This window comes from Diaphorina citri, unplaced genomic scaffold (genome assembly GCF_000475195.1).
Source record: "Diaphorina citri unplaced genomic scaffold, Diaci psyllid genome assembly version 1.1 scaffold250, whole genome shotgun sequence".
NCBI classification, from domain to species: Eukaryota; Metazoa; Arthropoda; class Insecta; order Hemiptera; family Psyllidae; genus Diaphorina; species Diaphorina citri.
The window spans coordinates 230,583-245,965 of record NW_007377687.1 but is presented as its reverse complement, the minus strand read 5'-3'; the positions used below and the strand labels follow the sequence as shown (position 1 = coordinate 245,965).

General features: G+C 39.6%; 1 protein-coding gene across 1 annotated transcript; it reads left to right on the top strand.

Annotated features, from left to right (window-relative positions):
• Positions 1-4,697: 4,697 nt before the first annotated feature.
• On the top strand, positions 4,698-14,428 carry LOC113466322. The gene is made up of 7 exons (XM_026821631.1): positions 4,698-5,199; positions 6,414-6,584; positions 7,709-7,947; positions 9,069-9,269; positions 9,861-10,007; positions 10,478-10,654; positions 14,294-14,428. Exons 1-7 carry the CDS (start codon positions 4,698-4,700, stop codon positions 14,426-14,428), a joined length of 1,572 nt encoding a protein of 523 aa, XP_026677432.1.
• The last annotated feature ends 955 nt before the right edge of the window (positions 14,429-15,383 follow it).

Below are 15,383 nucleotides of genomic sequence, written 5' to 3'. Positions count from 1 at the left end.
AAAGGCAAATACAAATTTAATTTCCGACCATTTGAAATTACTTTTTCGGAGTTTTGGCCTCAGATTTGGATTTTTCTCAGCTTTTTATGTAGGAATCGACTTTTTAGTAATAATCTAATAATTTTTACCCAAATCCAACAGTTCCTATTTCTATTATTTGGCCTAGGTCATTGGACCAAGTGGGGTCCATGGTCGGATTGTAACGCCAAGTGTGGCTATGGAATCAAAACCAGAAAACGTGTTTGTCAGTGGAGCAGACTGAAAATGCCCCACTTTGAACTTGGCGGCAAACACAAGAGCGCACTCCTTTCCATCAATGGTCATTTGGAAGATAGAAGTGACAAACATTTCGTGTATCGGAGGGATGTTCATGAGAAGCTCCCTGGTCAAGATGTTCTCTCTACAAACTCATTTGACATTGATCACGCATTGAGTGAAATATCCAGCAAAGTACACTGTATAGTTCAAGACGTGACAAACATTTCGTGTATAAGAGGGATGTTCATGAGAAGCTCTCTGGTCAAGATGTTCTCTCTACAAACTCATTTGACATTGATCACGCATTGAGTGAAATATCCAGCAAAGTACACTGTATAGTTCAAGAACTGGGTCTGGACAACAAAGAGGACGAAGGACATTGTGACAAGCCTTTGGACAAAAGCTATACGAAACATTTGAACAAAACCTGTAAGAAACCTTTGAACAAAACCTTTACGACACCTTTGGACAAAACCTGTAAGAAACCTTTGGACAAAACCTGTAAGAAACCTTCGGACAAAACCTGTACGAAAACTTTGGACAAAACCTATACGAAACCTTTGGACAAAACCTGTACGAAACCTTTGGACAAAACCTGTACGAAACCTTTGGACAAAACCTGTATGAAACCTTTGGACAAAACCTATACGAAACCTTTGGACAAAACCTATACGAAACCTTTGGACAAAACCTATACGAAACCTTTGAACAAAACCTATACGAAACCTTTGGACAAAATCTGTAAGAAACCTTTGGACAAAACCTATGAGAAACCTTTGGACAAAAACTGTACGAAACCTTTGGACAAAACATGTACGAAACCTTTGGACAAAACCTATACGAAACCTTTGGACAAAACCTATACGAAACCTTTGAACAAAACCTATACGAAACCTTTGGACCCCTTGCTACTCCAACAGTCGACACTGGTCGGTAAGGGTTTTTTTTAGAAGGAATTAAAACAATGGACCAACCTCAGTGGTGCAGTTGTTAACGCGTTGGATTTTGGATTTGGAGGATTTTGAATCGGGGATCGATATTTGTGACAAGCGTTTAAATGTGCTTAAAACCATTAAAAATTCCTAACTAAAACAATGGAACCAAAAACCAAAGAGAGAAAGACTGGATAAAAGAAGAAAGGCAGCCGTTTTATCGTTCCGAAACCAAAGTGAGCAAAAAATGGAAGAAAGCCAGCCGTTTCGAGAACGAATCTTATTAGGTTAGTATAAAGTCGCTTTACCACAACTGAATGACTAAGAGGCAGAGCGGACCAAGTCCCAAAAACGTTTTGAGATGGAGTCACTTTCTCTTTCTTTTTTAAGGAACCAGCTGACCCTAAAAATATGCTTAGCTATTAGTATTTTCCTTATGATACCAACTTCAGTGGTGCAGTTTTTAACACGTTGGACTTTGATCTGGAGGTTGGTGGTTCGAGGTTCGAGTCCAAGTCAAGTCATAAAATGTATCTAGGTGTAATAATCAGGGATCGATATTTGTGACAAGCATTTAAATATGCTCAACACAGTTAAAAAATTCCTTTATTTTCCTTATGATCGAAGGTATTTCGATTGAACTGATATAACATCATCTTTTAAACAGAAACGAACCACTGAACAAGGGGAGCTGGGAGTAATTTTTTTTTTTTTAGTTGATAATTATTTGAACAAAACCTGTAAGGAACCTTTGGACAAAACCTTTACGAAACCTTTGGACAAAACCTGTAAGAAGCCTTTGGACAAAACCTGTAAGAAACCTTTGGACAAAACCTGTACGAAACCTTTGGACAAAACCTGTACGAAACCTTTGAACAAAACCTTTACGAAACCTTTGGACAAAACCTGTAAGAAACCTTTGGACAAAACCTATACGAAACCTTTGGACAAAACCTATACGAAACCTTTGGACAAAACTTATACGAAACCTTTGGACAAAACCTGTAAGAAAACTTTGGACAAAACCTATACGAAACCTTTGGACAAAACCTGTACGAAACCTTTGGACAAAACCTGTACGAAACCTTTGGACAAAACCTGTAAGAAAGCTTTGGACAAAAACTGTACGAAACCTTTGGACAAAAACTGTACGAAACCTTTGGACAAAACATGTACGAAAACTTTGGACAAAACCTATACGAAACCTTTGGACAAAACCTGTACGAAACCTTTGGACAAAAACTGTACGAAACCTTTGGACAAAACATGTACGAAACCTTTGGACAAAACCTATAAGAAACCTATGGACAAAGCAGTCAAGTCCAGCCTTCTATCTGAAACAAGCACGAAAATAAGTCAACAAGACAAGAAAAATGAAAGCACGTACGAAATCATGAGACTGTCGAAACTCAACGCAACAACTTTGAAACATCATAAAATACACAAAGCTGGAAACAAAAATGAAACCTTGCAAGTCAATGAAACCAACATTGAAAGAAATGACTTGGAATTTCTGGAGAAATTGAGAAACATAAGTTTCCTTGAAAACAAGAGAGCCCATAACGATATTACAACAATTATTTCACATGAAGATCAGAACAGAACATTTCTCAAAATGGACAACGCAACACGGAATGTTGGTCCTGAATTGAACAAAACCATCGGAAATCATGCGGTCAGCAATCTAGAAACGGCCACAAATAATGTAACGGTGAATACAATTAAGCTTGAACCGGACGATAGATCTACTATATTTTATAACCAACACCTAACTAAACACACAACTGACACAATTCATAGAGGAAGATCAAATGAAACTCACAAACAAACTGCAAAAGATGGACGTTATAATGTCACCAATAAGATGGGTAATCGAAGATCAAATCAAACTTCAAAAGGTAAATACAGAAGTGTTCCCAAACCACCAAACCAAACTGTTGAAGCCTGTCTGACGTGGGATAATCTGATGCCTCAGTTAAAATCTTTGCTTCATCCACTACCACAATCCACTACAATTACCTCCACTAAATCAATATCCAGTTACCCGGGTAGTTCTGCACCGCCAAGTTCCTCAGATGATATCCCCTGGAGTGACGAATACTCGTGCACAGGCGTGTTTCTTGAAAGGGAAGAGTGTTTCATCGAGAACTGTCCTGGTAAGTGAAGTGTTTCATTGAGAACTGTCCTGGTAAGTGAAGTGTTAAATTCAGAACTGTCCTGGTAAGTGAAGTGTTTCATTGAGAACTGTCCTGGTAAGTGAAGTGTTAAATTCAGAACTGTCCTGGTAAGTGAAGTGTTTCATTGAGAACTGTCCTGGTAAGTGAAGTGTTAAATTCAGAACTGTCCTGGTAAGTGAAGTGTTTCATTGAGAACTGTCCTGGTAAGTGAAGTGTTAAATTCAGAACTGTCCTGGTAAGTGAAGTGTTTCATTGAGAACTGTCCTGGTAAGTGAAGTGTTAAATTCAGAACTGTCCTGGTAAGTGAAGTGTTTCATTGAGAACTGTCCTGGTAAGTGAAGTGTTAAATTCAGAACTGGAAAACGCCTATGGGATTAGCATCAATGGAAAACCAGCAACCACAATCCCAAGCAACGCTAGACTGAACAACAGGACAGTTGAAATAACTATTGCTTGCTTCGGCAACATTATCGTAGGAGCTGTACCAAGGCAACATAGGGTAAGACATATAATTATGCAGTGGTTGGGCGGAAGAGCTCACGTAAGTGTGAACCCTGTCACCTAAAATGAAGCCCTAAAAAATCTTATATTATAAGAACGAGATCCATTCACAGTTCACATTTCACAGTTCACACACTGATCGCTCTATCTCTAGAACCACAACACCTAGAAAGCTGAAATTTGGTAGGAATATTCCTTTTAGAAAAGGAATGCCTTTTTTCTACTGGTTATTATAGATTTTAATGGTTGAGATTAGTGTTAAAATAGGTAGTTTTTAGTTCAATATGTTTGATTGAAATTTGGTTAAATAGTAAATACAATTAAAATGATTGCAAATTTGAGTTCTTAGAGCACACTATTCACTCACTGATAAAAAAAAAGTAATACCTTGAAAAAAAAGTAATTGTTTAAGTTCCAAATTTAAACTCAATGGATTTTTTTTTTCTTTTTTTTTTCTAAAAAAAAAAGTTATTCAAGACAAAGGATATTTGTTGTTTGGTTTTTGGAAGGGTAGTCGCGCGACATTCCATAGGTCTAAAAAAAAAAGTTATTCAAGACAAAGGATATTTGTTGTTTGGTTTTTGGAAGGGTAGTCGCGCGACATTCCATAGGTTTGAACAAAACCATCGGAAATCATGCGGTCAGCAATCTAGAAACGGCCACAAATAATGTAACGGTGAATACAATTAAGCTTGAACCGGACGATAGATCTACTATATTTTATAACCAACACCTAACTAAACACACAACTGACACAATTCATAGAGGAAGATCAAATGAAACTCACAAACAAACTGCAAAAGATGGACGTTATAATGTCACCAATAAGATGGGTAATCGAAGATCAAATCAAACTTCAAAAGGTAAATACAGAAGTGTTCCCAAACCACCAAACCAAACTGTTGAAGCCTGTCTGACGTGGGATAATCTGATGCCTCAGTTAAAATCTTTGCTTCATCCACTACCACAATCCACTACAATTACCTCCACTAAATCAATATCCAGTTACCCGGGTAGTTCTGCACCGCCAAGTTATAAGATGGGTGATGGAAGATCAAATCAAACTTCAAAAGATGAATACAGAAGTGTTCCCAAACCACCAAACCAAACTGTTGAAGCCTGTCTGACGTGGGATAATCTGATGCCTCAGTTGAGATCTTTGCTTCATCCACTACCACAATCCACTACAATTACCTCCACTAAATCAATATCCAGTTACCCGGGTAGTTCTGCACCGCCAAGTTCCTCAGATGATATCCCCTGGAGTGACGAATACTCGTGCACAGGCGTGTTTCTTGAAAGGGAAGAGTGTTTCATCGAGAACTGTCCTGGTAAGTGAAGTGTTTCATTGAGAACTGTCCTGGTAAGTGAAGTGTTTCATTGAGAACTGTCCTGGTAAGTGAAGTGTTTCATTGAGAACTGTCCTGGTAAGTGAATTGTTCAATTGAGAACTGTCCTGGTAAGTGAAGTGTTTCATTGAGAACTGTCCTGGTAAGTGAAGTGTTAAATTCAGAACTGTCCTGGTAAGTGAAGTGTTTCATTGAGAACTGTCCTGGTAAGTGAATTGTTTCGTTGAGAACTGTCCTGGTAAGTAAAGTAATCGATAATAGAGCCGTTGGTTTCAAACTCAAAGAGCAGAAAAAATGAGGAACTAGGGAATTTTTCGGTTTCTTCTACGACTTCTAGATCCCGAAATAAATCGATTTAAAAAATACAGCTAAATCTTATGTACTGACGTCTCGGCATACGCTCCTGTACGCGATGACGTCACATCAACTGTCCCCTGTCCCAAGCAAAGCTCCCTTGCAGGCAACACATTATTGTCTTTGTGCCCATGGTAAGTGAAGTGTTTCATTGAGAACTGTCCTGGTAAGTGAAGTGTTTCATTGAGGACTGTCCTGGTAAGTGAATTGTTTCATTGAGAACTGTCCTGGTAAGTGAGCCGTTGGTTTCAAACTCAAAGAGCAGAAAAAATGAGGAACTAGGGAATTTTTCGGTTTTTTCTACGACTTCTAGATCCCGAAATAAATCGATTTAAAAAATACAGCTAAATCTTATGTACTGACGTCTCGGCATATGCTCCTGTACGCGATGACGTCACATCAACTGTCCCCTGTCCCAAGCAAAGCTCCCTTGCAGGCAACACATTAATGTCTTTGTGCCCATGCGTTCCTGTGCATTTCTCAAACACTGGCGTCACAACTCTGAGCTTTTTCATTAGAACGGCAAATAAAAATTGAATTTTCGACCTCTTAAAGATAGATAGATGTTCTTAGTTTTCACTTCAGATTTGAAATTTTCACAACTTTTGTCGTAGGATTCGGCCTTTTAATTCATAATTTTTACGCAAATGCAACAATTCTATTCCCCAGTGTTCAAGTTCCCTAGTGATGTGGGAAATCGGTCATTTTCTTTGCACTTATTTTAAGATCTATGTTTTTCACATCATTCATTGTTTTATTTTGATAATCGATTATTTTATCGAAATCGATTATTTTATTACGTATTTGAGTCGATTACATTTAACCATAACTAATGTTGACAGTGGACGGAGGTTGGTCACCGTGGACAGGTTGGTCCCCGTGTTCCACGCCCTGTGGCAAGGGTCACCAAACCAGACAGAGGTCCTGTAGTAACCCCGTACCCCAGTATGGGGGAAGTGCCTGCTATGGACCCATAGCTGAAACGAGGACCTGTTTCGATACGCCATGTACGGGTAAGCAGTTGGTGCAAAATGCAAATTAAATTTAATCTCATTGAAAGTGGGTTGCGTTTTGGAGAAATATATCTTGTTCCCAAGCGCTATTACTATGAAAACCCGTGTGGTCATGATATCTGGTTTTTAGAGTTTGCCTGGGCGGAGTAGGGCGTAGAGAACAAACATATGTCTTGGGATTCCGTTCAGGTTCCTCACAGGCAGACGGTCTGACTTCGCAGAAGGGAGAGGCAAATTGAACTCTTCCTTTGGCGTAGGCGGACTACTGTATTGTTGACTCAGCCGAATTTTTCGAGATAAATGATCAGACGGGTTTTCAAAGAAAAAAAAAAATGTATGGGTTCGATTTGTCAGGTTACTTTTACAGATTTTTTTTTCACCTTCACCTACCAACCTCAGTGGTGCAGTTGTTAACGCGTTGGACTTCGGATCTGGAGGTTGGTGGTTCGAGTCCAAGTCATGTCATAAAATTTATCTAGGTGAAATAATCGGGGAACGATGTTTGTGACAAGCATTTAAATATGCTTAACACAATTAAAATTCCTTTTACTTTGCTGATTACCTTTGGAGATTAAATTGAGGATGCTAAAACAATATAATTTCGGATGTACAATAACAATCTTAAATCCGAAACCAGAAGTGAACTTGAGATGCTTGTGCCACAAGATGGGGGGTTCTCGCCTATTAGTAGACGCGTGTGGTCTATGTCGTAGCATGCCCATCCCGTAGTACGTTCATCAGATGGGCGATAAGCGATAAGAGACATAATACTTCTCATTTAGGTGCTGGGTCAACAAAAGAACTCCAGAAAGTAACCCGTCGAAATATTTACAATCGAAAAACGGGTGCAAATTTTTGTCGATCGTGGGATTCGAACCCGGGACCTTTTGTATGGCAAATAAATGGTATACCCATCCGTAAAAGCAGATGCTTGCGCCACGGATGGGGACTTACCTAGTACCTCTTGCCTATTATTTTATGAATTTCGATTTGTCAGGTTACTTTTACAGATTTTTTTTTTAATGCCCGCCCTGGGAAAATGTTTGATCTCGAAACAGGTGGCTTTCTGCTATCCTATCCTCAAAAAAAAAAAAAAAACTTCTATTTATTTTTCCACATTTCAGTGAAGGGTCATCCGGTGGCTATCTTCTCTCCTGACAGTCACATCACGTACTTGGCTCGCAACACCACCTCCCATCTGCTTCACGTATATCTACGGTTTCGACCAATGGCAGCGTCTGGTTTTCTGGTCACCCGTGGGAGCTCGGATGACGTCATTATATTCCTCTCATCTAGCTACCTGGTAGTGAATGCAACGCTGCACGGATGTACCACTTCCCTCATAACGCCTAACAAAATTACCGTGCGTAATCAAAATCAAATCCTTTGTGGTAAAGCAAGGCTTTTTCACAACCTTTGTGGATATCACAACATTACTAAGTGCCTCCTTTGCAATCAATTTCCATCTTTCAATAATCTTTTTACACTGGTAATGTCGCCACTGGTCGCTACTCGATTAAAGACCTAATAAAATTACCGTGCGTAATCAAAATCAAATCTCAAATTTTTTGTGGTAAAGCAAGGCTTTTTCACAACTTTTGTGGATATCACAACAATACTAAGTGCCTCCTTTGCAATCAATTTCCATCTTTCAATAATCTTTTTACACTGGTAATGTCGCCACTGGTCGCTACTCGATTAAAGTAGCTACTCAATTGTCCTCAAGAGGCTGAGTGCACCCCGAACTCCAAGCACGGAGCCGAAATAAACCTCGGCCCCGCGACCCAGCTGGTATCTCCCCAGTTTAAAGTCCCCCAGGCAGACTAAGGCCGGGGGCCACAAAGTGAGTTTAAACTCAGTGCAAAGGGCATCCATCCACTCGGTTTATTATTATTATTATTATTTATTTATTTATTTTTTTAGCCAAAACCAAATAGTATGAAATAGACCTAATGCGCTAATTTATGTGAGGTTTCTAAGTTTGAAGAGCAGAAAAAATGAGGAACCACAGAATTTTTCTCTAATACATACTAACGTCGTCAACTTTCCCAAAGCAAGCTCCCTCTTGCAGAGGATAGTAGTATAATGCGTTTTGTCCGCATGCATTTCTACAATGGCTAGCTTTCTCCTATCCTGTCCTCTCTTTCTCTATTCGCTTTTCGGACGATAAGACCTTAGGAGTTACAGTTCCTTCTATGAAACCTCTTGAAAAGAGTACAAATATGTAAAATGTAAATGGAACTGTTGAAACATTGAAAAAATGTTACATAAGACCTCAGGGCCGTATCCAGGATTTTGTCGATGGGGGGGCCCGAGGGTCTAAAAAGTTATATACCGGGGGTGCTTCAAATTTTCAGAGTATGGCCTACAGTAATGTAGAAATATAAATATGGCCCTGTAAGACCTTGCTTGGACTGCATTAGTAAAGGGACTTTTCATTCTCATTCTGGTGGTATAAACAGGGTGTATCATCCTATTCTGCAGCTGGACGAATGGCATGAGGTACTCTCTAGTGTTACATCGTATCAAGTTACCCTACGTGTGGACAGTTCAGACCCGGTATATTCCACACCATTAGTCTGTGGTCCTGCCGTTTATTCTTTGAACGAACAAACCACACTGGGCGGTAAATTCGTTGGCCAAGTACAAACCCTGATTGTCAACTTTGAAACGTTTCGTTTGAGTGTAAGTATGCCTTATTTGCCCTATATCCTGATTTTTTTTTTTTTCTTTCTCTTTCTTTTTTAAGGAACCAGCTGACCCTAAAAATATGCTTAGCTATTAGTATTTTCCTTATGATACCAACTTCAGTGGTGCAGTTTTTAACACGTTGGACTTTGATCTGGAGGTTGGTGGTTCGAGGTTCGAGTCCAAGTCAAGTCATAAAATGTATCTAGGTGTAATAATCAGGGATCGATATTTGTGACAAGCATTTAAATATGCTCAACACAGTTAAAAAATTCCTTTATTTTCCTTATGATCGAAGGTATTTCGATTGAACTGATATAACATCATCTTTTAAACAGAAACGAACCACTGAACAAGGGGAGCTGGGAGTAATTTTTTTTTTTTTAGTTGATAATTTACATATTTTTGGTTCTTTTCTGCCTAATGTTGTCTAATTGATTTACAGGTAAACCATAGGTACTAGTTGATAATTTACATATTTTTGGTTCTTTTCTGCCTAATGTTGTCTAATTGATTTACAGGTAAACCATAGGTACCTCAACATATTTTTGGTTCTTTTCTGCTTACTGTTGACCAATTGATTTACAGGTAAACCATACCTCAACCCAATCCTATGTAACACCACATCATCTGTACAACATCGTATATGATTCTGGAGATTTGAATGAAGTGTCCAGGAATTTGAAATCGGAGGCCCTCTTCCTCCCTTGCTACTCCAACAGTCGACACTGGTCGGTAAGGGTTTTTTTTTAATAGAAGGAACTAAAAAAGTGGAGGTCTTATCGTCCTGAAACCAAAGTGAGGAAAAAATGGAAGAAAGCCAGCCGTTTCGAGAACGAATCTCATTAGGTTAGTATAAAGTCGCTTTACCACAACTGAATGACTAAGAGGCAGAGCGGACCAAGTCCCAAAAACGTTTTGAGATGGAGTCAAATTTTAGGACTAGTCAAAGTTTAAAAAGAGATAGCCATTTTGTTTTTGCTCTCATTTCAATACAATATTAATAAAGTGAAGTTAGCAACCAATTAAAAAGAAAATGGAAAAATGGACTTTTTCGTGCTCTTTTCAACAATGTACAATAGGTAGGTACTCCAAAATCAAAAATCTCCAAAAAAATTTTGACTTGGTCCGCTCTGCTTCTTACCCATCCGTATAAAATCGCTTTACCACAACTTATCCATGATTTGATTGATTTCGTTCGTCAGATAGAGCTGACGCTTAGACTGAGCGCCGTGTTTGGAGTCCTGTTGTTCATTCCTGGTGATGTAGCCACTCTCCTGGTCACCTTACAGGAAGATCACGTGACGATGAGAATAGAAACAGAGGATACTGTACGAGAGACGCGGGTGTCCTGGGACCTTCAAGTGGACACTTGGCTTCTGGTGAGTGCCACCTTCACTATAGTCAATCCAGATGAATATGAGAGCAATGAGTCATCAAAAAAGTAGGCCAGGTTGCCAAACATATCAAAGGTGCAACGGTAGAAAATCTTTAAAAGAGGAAGGTACATCGCACAGTGCTTCTTCCCACATTGCACAGTGATTTAACCTCTTGAAAAAAAAAAAAAAAAAAAAAAAAAACTCTACTTTTTAATAGAGAGAGTTTATAAAAATAGACATTTACCTTAATTGCAACAATGCAAGGAATTCTCGCATTCTGATTGGTTCCTTCATTTTGGGTCGATGACTCCTTGCTCTCATATCCGTTTGGACAGACTATAGTCAGGGACTTTGACTCTCAAAGATGACGAAAAACGCCGAATAGATCGATTGATCGATAGGTAGCCTGCCTCGGTGGCGTTGTGGTCAAGACGCTAGCCTGGTAAACAGGAGGGCGTGGTTTCGATCCCAGCCGAGGTATGGAATTTTATTTGGACAGACTATAGTCAGGGACTTTGACTCTCAAAGATGACGAAAATCGCCGAATAGACCGATTGATGTAGCCTGCCTCGGTGGCGTTGTGGTCAAGACGCTAGCCTGGTAAACAGGAGGGCGTGGTTTCGATCCCAGCCGAGGTATGGAATTTTATCCTCATTTATTTGAGAATTTGACCACATAATAATTTCATTAATTTAATCTGTCCCAGACACAACTGTCCCGTTTGAACCTCACTTCATTAATTTAATCTGTCCCAGACACAACTGTCCCGTTTGAACCTCACTTCATTAATTTAATCTGTCCCAGACACAACTGTCCCGTTTGAACCTCACTTCATTAATTTAATCTGTCCCAGACACAACTGTCCCGTTTGAACCTCACTTCATTAATTTAATCTGTCCCAGACACAACTGTCCCGTTTGAACCTCACTTCATTAATTTAATCTGTCCCAGACACAACTGTCCCGTTTGAACCTCACTTCATTAATTTAATCTGTCCCAGACACAACTGTCCCGTTTGAACCTCACTTCATTAATTTAATCTGTCCCAGACACAACTGTCCCGTTTGAACCTCACTTCATTAATTTAATCTGTCCCAGACACAACTGTCCCGTTTGAACCTCACTTCATTAATTTAATCTGTCCCAGACACAACTGTCCCGTTTGAACCTCACTTCATTAATTTAATCTGTCCCAGACACAACTGTCCCGTTTGAACCTCACTTCATTAATTTAATCTGTCCCAGACACAACTGTCCCGTTTGAACCTCACTTCATTAATTTAATCTGTCCCAGACACAACTGTCCCGTTTGAACCTCACTTCATTAATTTAATCTGTCCCAGACACAACTGTCCCGTTTGAACCTCACTTCATTAATTTAATCTGTCCCAGACACAACTGTCCCGTTTGAACCTCACTTCATTAATTTAATCTGTCCCAGACACAACTGTCCCGTTTGAACCTCACTTCATTAATTTAATCTGTCCCAGACACAACTGTCCCGTTTGAACCTCACTTCATTAATTTAATCTGTCCCAGACACAACTGTCCCGTTTGAACCTCACTTCATTAATTTAATCTGTCCCAGACACAACTGTCCCGTTTGAACCTCACTTCATTAATTTAATCTGTCCCAGACACAACTGTCCCGTTTGAACCTCACTTCATTAATTTAATCTGTCCCAGACACAACTGTCCCGTTTGAACCTCACTTCATTAATTTAATCTGTCCCAGACACAACTGTCCCGTTTGAACCTCACTTCATTAATTTAATCTGTCCCAGACACAACTGTCCCGTTTGAACCTCACTTCATTAATTTAATCTGTCCCAGACACAACTGTCCCGTTTGAACCTCACTTCATTAATTTAATCTGTCCCAGACACAACTGTCCCGTTTGAACCTCACTTCATTAATTTAATCTGTCCCAGACACAACTGTCCCGTTTGAACCTCACTTCATTAATTTAATCTGTCCCAGACACAACTGTCCCGTTTGAACCTCACTTCATTAATTTAATCTGTCCCAGACACAACTGTCCCGTTTGAACCTCACTTCATTAATTTAATCTGTCCCAGACACAACTGTCCCGTTTGAACCTCACTTCATTAATTTAATCTGTCCCAGACACAACTGTCCCGTTTGAACCTCACTTCATTAATTTAATCTGTCCCAGACACAACTGTCCCGTTTGAACCTCACTTCATTAATTTAATCTGTCCCAGACACAACTGTCCCGTTTGAACCTCACTTCATTAATTTAATCTGTCCCAGACACAACTGTCCCGTTTGAACCTCACTTCATTAATTTAATCTGTCCCAGACACAACTGTCCCGTTTGAACCTCACTTCATTAATTTAATCTGTCCCAGACACAACTGTCCCGTTTGAACCTCACTTCATTAATTTAATCTGTCCCAGACACAACTGTCCCGTTTGAACCTCACTTCATTAATTTAATCTGTCCCAGACACAACTGTCCCGTTTGAACCTCACTTCATTAATTTAATCTGTCCCAGACACAACTGTCCCGTTTGAACCTCACTTCATTAATTTAATCTGTCCCAGACACAACTGTCCCGTTTGAACCTCACTTCATTAATTTAATCTGTCCCAGACACAACTGTCCCGTTTGAACCTCACTTCATTAATTTAATCTGTCCCAGACACAACTGTCCCGTTTGAACCTCACTTCATTAATTTAATCTGTCCCAGACACAACTGTCCCGTTTGAACCTCACTTCATTAATTTAATCTGTCCCAGACACAACTGTCCCGTTTGAACCTCACTTCATTAATTTAATCTGTCCCAGACACAACTGTCCCGTTTGAACCTCACTTCATTAATTTAATCTGTCCCAGACACAACTGTCCCGTTTGAACCTCACTTCATTAATTTAATCTGTCCCAGACACAACTGTCCCGTTTGAACCTCACTTCATTAATTTAATCTGTCCCAGACACAACTGTCCCGTTTGAACCTCACTTCATTAATTTAATCTGTCCCAGACACAACTGTCCCGTTTGAACCTCACTTCATTAATTTAATCTGTCCCAGACACAACTGTCCCGTTTGAACCTCACTTCATTAATTTAATCTGTCCCAGACACAACTGTCCCGTTTGAACCTCACTTCATTAATTTAATCTGTCCCAGACACAACTGTCCCGTTTGAACCTCACTTCATTAATTTAATCTGTCCCAGACACAACTGTCCCGTTTGAACCTCACTTCATTAATTTAATCTGTCCCAGACACAACTGTCCCGTTTGAACCTCACTTCATTAATTTAATCTGTCCCAGACACAACTGTCCCGTTTGAACCTCACTTCATTAATTTAATCTGTCCCAGACACAACTGTCCCGTTTGAACCTCACTTCATTAATTTAATCTGTCCCAGACACAACTGTCCCGTTTGAACCTCACTTCATTAATTTAATCTGTCCCAGACACAACTGTCCCGTTTGAACCTCACTTCATTAATTTAATCTGTCCCAGACACAACTGTCCCGTTTGAACCTCACTTCATTAATTTAATCTGTCCCAGACACAACTGTCCCGTTTGAACCTCACTTCATTAATTTAATCTGTCCCAGACACAACTGTCCCGTTTGAACCTCACTTAAATTATTCTGTCCCAGACACTACTGTCCCGTTCAATGTCCCATGAGAAGCTCCTCATGCCCTTGAGCTGCTCTGTGGCGTCCATATCGCTCAACAATCAATCCTTGGATCTTCTTACTCTCGAGACTCCACACCCCTTGAATATTATATAGTTTTCTATTTAGTAATTTTAGTTTGTTAGATTAAGATAGTTAGGGCATACAATGTACTTAAGTTAGTAAAGGGTCCGCCCGTGTATTAAAATAAATAAAATAAATAAATAAATAAATATAAATTATTCTGTCCCAGACACAACTGTACCGTTTGAACCTCACTTCATTCAATTATTCTGTCCCAGACACAACTGTCCCGTTTGAACCTCACTTAAATTATTCTGTCCCAGACACAACTGTACCGTTTGAACCTCACTTCATTCAATTATTCTGTCCCAGACACTACTGTCCCGTTCAATGTCCCATGAGAAACTCCTCATACCCTTGAGCTGCTCTGTGGCGTCCATATTGCTCAACAATCAATCCTTGGATTTACTTACTCTTCCTAGTCGAAAGCAAGAGACTCCATATCTGATATCAAGCTACACAGCCAGTAAATCAAGTAGGTAACTCGATATATTATCAAAATCAAATCATGAATCTTTGTGGTAAAGCAGAGAGCTTTTTCACAACTTTGTGGGTATTACAGTATTATAAGTCTTTCATTCACTCAATTATCATTTTTATCATCGCTCGTTTCTTTGACTTGTTATGTCGCCACTTGTCGCTACCCGATTAAGTAGCTACTCAGTTGTCCTAATCAAATCATGAATCTTTGTGGTAAAGCAGAGAGCTTTTTCACAACTTTGTGGGTATTACAGTATTATAAGTCTTTCATTTACTCAATTATCATTTTTATCAACGCTCGTTTCTTTGACTTGTTATGCCGCCACTGGTCGCTACTCGATTAAGTAGCTACTCAATTGTCCTCGAGGCTGAGTGCACCCCGAACTCCAAGCACAGAGCCGAAAAAACCTCGGCCCCGCCGGGAAACGAACCCGGGCCTCCTGCGTGCAAGCCAAGTGTGACACCCATTCGACCAAGGAGGTTGCTGCTTGAGATGGAATTGTTCTAA